The following is a 6,678-nucleotide window of genomic DNA, read 5'->3' on the forward strand; positions in this document are numbered from 1 at the left end:
CACTTCCGGCTTATCTATATTGTGATAACACAGCAGCTCTTTACATCGCCAGCAACTCTGTTTACCACGAACGAACAAAACATATTGAGTTCGACTGCCACAAGGTCCGTGAAGCTATTGAAGATGGAATTCTTAAAACAATGTTTGTTCGGACCAACCATCAACTAGCTGATGTTTTGACAAAGGCTCTCCATCCGATTCCTTTTCAAGAGATTATGCGCAAGATGGGAGTCATCAACATCTACTCCTCGCCATCTTGAGGGGGGGTATTAGAGAGTAGTTGGTACATAAGATTGGTTAACTTAAATACAATTGATTTCCAGTTTAGTTTAGATCCGGTTTAGTTTATTTCAACGGATATATCACAGTTTTGTAAAGTTTGTTACGATTGAGAAAATAAGAAAATCATTTCACAAAACTCTCTTTGTTCTGCGATTCTATTAGAAGCAAGAGAACTCTTAACTGTTTCGAACTTCACTGCAAACTAAAGAAACAAAGATAACGAACAACCCTATGAGTTGTCCTTCTTTGGATCTGAAACATGTCCAGGAGGAGGAACTATTCATTATAAACATCAATCAGTTACATTAGAACAGAAACTAAATTGTTCATAGCTAATTACTACTACTCTGTTATGGGTTTAGATGAAACAGAACAAACCAGGGCTTTCTCGTAGGCATTCACGATAGCCTATCCAAAAAGCTTTTGTTCAATCTACCATCCGATAACATATCCATAACCATCTTTATAGTGGACGCATCAGCAGCGAACCCTCCCCTTTTCAAGTCTTCAATGAGTTCAGATAGTATGTTGTATGTCTTAACATCGGCCTTCACTCCTCTAAGAGGTAGACTACTGAATAAATCCCAAGCATCATCTACCTTACTATCATTGCACATCCCGTGAATGATGATGTTATAGATACCAATATCAAGTTCCATCTTACTCTTCTGCATTTTTTCAAAAATTTCCATTGCTTTTTCTAGTTCCCCATTGTCACACAACCCATCCAGCAAAATAGAATAAGTCACGATATTAGGAGGAACACGACGAGAAACCATCGCTTGGAAGAGTTCTTTAGCAACCTCAACTTTTCCCGATTGACAAAACCCTTGGATTAGAGTGCTATAAGTAACTGTATTAGCAACCACTCCTCTCAGGGACATTTTGCGGAACAATTCAAAACCATCATCGACCCGCTCAGCCTTACAATATCCATTTATGAGAATACCGTAAGTCACGATATTAGGATCACACTCTTTGCTAATCATCAGATCCAGCATCTGGTTTGCCTCGTCTAGGCGGTTCTCCTTGCAAAACCCATCTATCAAAGAAGTATATGTAATAGTAGTAGGAGATATACCTCGTCGAATCATCTCCTTGTACAGTTCTTCGGCCTCTAGAAGTTTTCCCTCTTTCACAAAACTATCAATCAAAGAGTTGAATGTGACAACGTTGGGGGCGATTCTCCTTGTGATCATATCCCTGAGCAACTGCGCACCATCATCCCATCTACCATCATTACAAAAGCCTCTAATGAGAGTGGTGTAGGTAATAACATCTGCTTTAAAACCTTTCACTTCCATTTCGTTGAAAAGGTTGAGTGCATCGTCGAGGTTTTCGTCTTTGCAAAGACCATCGATGATGATACTGTAATGGACTACATTAAGCTTGATCTTTCTTTCTTCCATCTTTCTGAGCAACTCCATTGCCAAGGCAGTTTTCCCGGACTTGCACATTACATTTAAAACCGGTCCATATGTAACTTCATTGGGTTGACAGCCATTTTCAATCATTCGATCTATCAAAACCACAGCTTCAGACACTTTACCTTTGAGACAAAGTCCATTAACCAGAGTGTTAATGGTAATGAGATCGGGTGTATGTCTCATTTCTACCATTCGATCAACTAACCCCACCGCTTCGGAAACTCTGCCCTCGAGACATAATCCGTTAATCAGAGTTGAAAAAGTGACTGTGTCAGGCTCATACCCAAGTTTCAGGATCTTCCCCAAAACAGAATAAGCGAAACAAACTCTACCAAGCCGACAGAAACAATTGATGACAATATTGAGAGAGTACAAGTCATACGCAATCCCAATCAGCTCCATCTGCTTGGAGAGAGCTAGAACGAGATCATACTGCTTTGTTCTGGCAACGGCACTAGACAATCTATTGAAATCAGTGACAGTGGGAAGAGGACGAGACCTAATCATGGATTGAAAGAGATCAACAGCATCCTCTGCCTTGATATCAGCAAGCCCACTTCTCAATCTCTCTTTATAAGAAAGATTCCTATCGCTGAAACCAGAATAGTCTCGTCCGCAACAAGACGAGAAAACATGAGTTCTTGGAGTACCTGCTCTCTCTAGAAGAAGAAGACGACGTGTCTGAACCAATCCCTTCATGACCCAAAACTATAGAATTTGAAAGCTCTTAATAAAAATAAAAATGAGTGTATGTATCAGCTTCTAATTTCATGGAGGAAGCAATGGAATTGGTAAACCTAAAATCTCTCAAAATCAGATGACTGTGTTCGTCGATATGCTTCTATAACCGGCTTAAAGAGACGGTTTATATCAAACCGGTTATCTTTATCCTCCTCTGCTTCCATTCCATTATTTAGTTGTTGACGAAATAAACAATTTGTTTGTTTCGGTACCGGTTGTCTTGTACCGGTACTACTATTTCATGATTAAATCAACATTTGTTTGTTTAATGACCGTTTAATAGTGTTATTATTCTAATTAACGTATCTTATATAATTATATTAATCAGTTCTCTAGACTGTGTCTGCGTTTTGATCACTTCATTGAATTTTAAAAAATAATTGTGGTGAATACTGAAATCTGAAATGGACTCCAACATTATTCGCTAAATGCACAGCTTCTTCTATAATTGTGAGTGCTAAATAAGTAATCAAATTTCTATAATATAACATAATCACTCGTACGCATGATCTACTTATATTAGTCTAGTTAAAAAATATAAATATATACAACTAAAGCAAAGAGTTGACAAATAAATATTCCTTAGAAAGAGTTAGTAACTATTTCACGAAGAGAGTGGTGACTGGTGAGCCATATGCTAAGCTCAAACCAAGCTTGTAATCCTTCTTGTTCTTATGATCCAAATTTGCAGAAAGAAGACACTCGAGTCCCACATATAATTCCTTTCCAAGAAGTGCAGATACAACACCGTTAGAATCAATTTTTCCCTGGACACGAGACTGAAACAAAAGCTCACTATTATTAGAATTTAAACGGATTTACAGAAGACATTGTTTTCCATTCCATTAAAATCTATAAAAATAAATAGCAATATTTACCTGTTTAGAATTGCAGTCATATCCAACACCAGCTTTAACATCTCTTGAAAAGCAATTGTACGCAAAATCAGTGGCGAGTGAAACCTGATTATGAGCAGAAAGATACATATTATTATCTGTCATGATTATTATTATCACATCGAGCGAGCTTAAAGAGAAAATTAAATGCGAACGTCCAATTACCTTCTTTGAAATCTTATGAACATAGGTCATAAATACATTACCAGTGTTAAGAACTGCCCAGATGCAACCTATTAGTAAAGAAAAGTTCTTAATATGATACTTTCTACGTATTGGGGTTGTAAGCTGTCTAATAGAGTGACTTAGAAGAAACATTACCATCTTATCAGTCTCGTACCTACACCGGACTTTTGAGGCACATTGGTGCAAAAGACCTCACCACCCAAAGATAGACAGGGTGTCACACGCCGTATTGAAAACTACTATCAGTAATCAAAAGAACAACTTTTACAGTAAAATATGAACAGTCATTTCTTTTTCTTTTGTANCAATATCAGGATCACACTCTTTGCTAATCATCAGATCCAGCATCTGGTTTGCCTCGTCTAGGCGGTTCTCCTTGCAANCTAATTGTGAGCTAATTGTTATTGACTTGACGTATTATTGGCTGTTGCCATAATCTTTTTATAGACCAAGTACTTAATTTTTTCAGTATTTGTGTATACAAAGAATTTGCAAATACTAATTAAACAATACAGAAACAATTAATAATAGTGGCNATTCGATCAACTAACCCCACCGCTTCGGAAACTCGGCCCTCGAGACATAATCCGTTAATCAGAGTTGAAAAAGTGACTGTGTCAGGCTCATACCCAAGTTTCAGGATCTTCCCCAAAACAGAATAAGCGAAACAAACTCTACCACGCCGACAGAAACAATTGATGACAATATTGAGAGAGTACAAGTCATACGCAATCCCAATCAGCTCCATCTGCTTGGAGAGAGCTAGAACGAGATCATACTGCTTTGTTCTGGCAACGGCACTAAACAATCTATTGAAATCAGTGACAGTGGGAAGAGGACGAGACCTAATCATGGATTGAAAGAGATCAACAGCATCCTCTGCCTTGATATCAGCAAGCCCACTTCTCAATCTCTCTTTATAAGAAAGATTCCTATCGCTGAAACCAGAATAGTCTCGTCCGCAACAAGACGAGAAAACATGAGTTCTTGGAGTACCTGCTCTCTCTAGAAGAAGAAGACGACGTGTCTGAACCAATCCCTTCATGACCCAAAACTATAGAATTTGAAAGCTCTTAATAAAAATAAAAATGAGTGTATGTATCAGCTTCTAATTTCATGGAGGAAGCAATGGAATTGGTAAACCTAAAATCTCTCAAAATCAGATGACTGTGTTCGTCGATATGCTTCTATAACCGGCTTAAAGAGACGGTTTATATCAAACCGGTTATCTTTATCCTCCTCTGCTTCCATTCCATTATTTAGTTGTTGACGAAATAAACAATTTGTTTGTTTCGGTACCGGTTGTCTTGTACCGGTACTACTATTTCATGATTAAATCAACATTTGTTTGTTTAATGACCGTTTAATAGTGTTATTATTCTAATTAACGTATCTTATATAATTATATTAATCAGTTCTCTAGACTGTGTCTGCGTTTTGATCACTTCATTGAATTTTAAAAAATAATTGTGGTGAATACTGAAATCTGAAATGGACTCCAACATTATTCGCTAAATGCACAGCTTCTTCTATAATTGTGAGTGCTAAATAAGTAATCAAATTTCTATAATATAACATAATCACTCGTACGCATGATCTACTTATATTAGTCTAGTTAAAAAATATAAATATATACAACTAAAGCAAAGAGTTGACAAATAAATATTCCTTAGAAAGAGTTAGTAACTATTTCACGAAGAGAGTGGTGACTGGTGAGCCATATGCTAAGCTCAAACCAAGCTTGTAATCCTTCTTGTTCTTATGATCCAAATTTGCAGAAAGAAGACACTCGAGTCCCACATATAATTCCTTTCCAAGAAGTGCAGATACAACACCGTTAGAATCAATTTTTCCCTGGACACGAGACTGAAACAAAAGCTCACTATTATTAGAATTTAAACGGATTTACAGAAGACATTGTTTTCCATTCCATTAAAATCTATAAAAATAAATAGCAATATTTACCTGTTTAGAATTGCAGTCATATCCAACACCAGCTTTAACATCTCTTGAAAAGCAATTGTACGCAAAATCAGTGGCGAGTGAAACCTGATTATGAGCAGAAAGATACATATTATTATCTGTCATGATTATTATTATCACATCGAGCGAGCTTAAAGAGAAAATTAAATGCGAACGTCCAATTACCTTCTTTGAAATCTTATGAACATAGGTCATAAATACATTACCAGTGTTAAGAACTGCCCAGATGCAACCTATTAGTAAAGAAAAGTTCTTAATATGATACTTTCTACGTATTGGGGTTGTAAGCTGTCTAATAGAGTGACTTAGAAGAAACATTACCATCTTATCAGTCTCGTACCTACACCGGACTTTTGAGGCACATTGGTGCAAAAGACCTCACCACCCAAAGATAGACAGGGTGTCACACGCCGTATTGAAAACTACTATCAGTAATCAAAAGAACAACTTTTACAGTAAAATATGAACAGTCATTTCTTTTTCTTTTGTACTAATTGTGAGCTAATTGTTATTGACTTGACGTATTATTGGCTGTTGCCATAATCTTTTTATAGACCAAGTACTTAATTTTTTCAGTATTTGTGTATACAAAGAATTTGCAAATACTAATTAAACAATACAGAAACAATTAATAATAGTGGCATTAAATCAAATGAGAAAGAGTTGAGAAAACTTAGAACAGAACTAAGTGTAGCAAATTTATCTGGATATATGTTGCTGCAGTTAGACCATTGTTCCCGAGTTGAAATTGAGCTCTGCAGTTTAGAGCCTATAGAAATGTGAGACAAAAGAAATTAAGTTAAAGAAACTATTCATCAAAACGTTAAATCACAAAGATAGCCAAATCTTCAAACAGAGATAATAAGATTGTAAGAAAACACATTTTGGACAAACGTGACTCATTTCTTAGCTGGAAAAAAGAAGATTGTAAGAAAACACATTTTGTGAAGCGAATATACACCATAGAACGATTAACAGTATCTCTAGTTGCAACTAATGCTCAAGAAGTGATCTGCTGCAACAGTTACCTTTGTACCTGCCCTCACAGTCAACTTATCAGTTACAACCGCTTTCACTCTCGCAGTTAGTGTACCATCAGTAGCAACATCTCCAGTAAGCGACAGCTGAAACAAAAACACTCAGAACAAAAAAAAAAAAAAGAG

At 36.5% G+C, this 6,678-nt stretch overlaps 3 protein-coding genes across 5 annotated transcripts in view; all 3 read right to left on the bottom strand.

Annotated features, from left to right (window-relative positions):
* On the bottom strand, nt 543–2,518 carry LOC104739907 (pentatricopeptide repeat-containing protein At1g12300, mitochondrial-like). The gene has a single exon (XM_010460387.2). The coding sequence runs from the start codon at nt 2,406–2,408 to the stop codon at nt 681–683; it is 1,728 nt and encodes a 575-aa protein (XP_010458689.1). The 5' UTR covers nt 2,409–2,518; the 3' UTR covers nt 543–680.
* On the bottom strand, nt 2,917–3,830 carry LOC104739908 (mitochondrial import receptor subunit TOM40-1-like). The gene is made up of 4 exons (XM_010460388.2): nt 3,668–3,830; nt 3,512–3,579; nt 3,329–3,412; nt 2,917–3,229 (listed from the first exon to the last, which is right to left on the bottom strand). Exons 2-4 carry the CDS (start codon nt 3,539–3,541, stop codon nt 3,050–3,052), a joined length of 294 nt encoding a protein of 97 aa, XP_010458690.1. The 5' UTR covers nt 3,542–3,579; nt 3,668–3,830; the 3' UTR covers nt 2,917–3,049.
* Nucleotides 5,558–6,678, bottom strand: part of LOC104739911 (mitochondrial import receptor subunit TOM40-1-like) — a 4,925-nt gene continuing 3,804 nt past the window's right edge. For 2 of the 3 annotated variants that reach the window (XM_019235991.1, XM_019235992.1), the window contains 2 exons: nt 6,544–6,639; nt 6,102–6,284 (listed from right to left, as the gene is read on the bottom strand). In XM_019235991.1, the coding sequence (XP_019091536.1) occupies nt 6,189–6,284; nt 6,544–6,639 (192 nt within the window). In that variant the 3' untranslated portion in view covers nt 6,102–6,188. Of the gene's footprint in view, nt 5,582–5,680; nt 5,749–5,836; nt 6,285–6,543; nt 6,670–6,678 lie in introns of those variants that run through there. The other variant, XR_002035147.1, reaches the window with a different exon arrangement.

Source organism: Camelina sativa, chromosome 14 (genome assembly GCF_000633955.1).
Source record: "Camelina sativa cultivar DH55 chromosome 14, Cs, whole genome shotgun sequence".
In the NCBI taxonomy this organism is placed as follows: domain Eukaryota; kingdom Viridiplantae; phylum Streptophyta; class Magnoliopsida; order Brassicales; family Brassicaceae; genus Camelina; species Camelina sativa.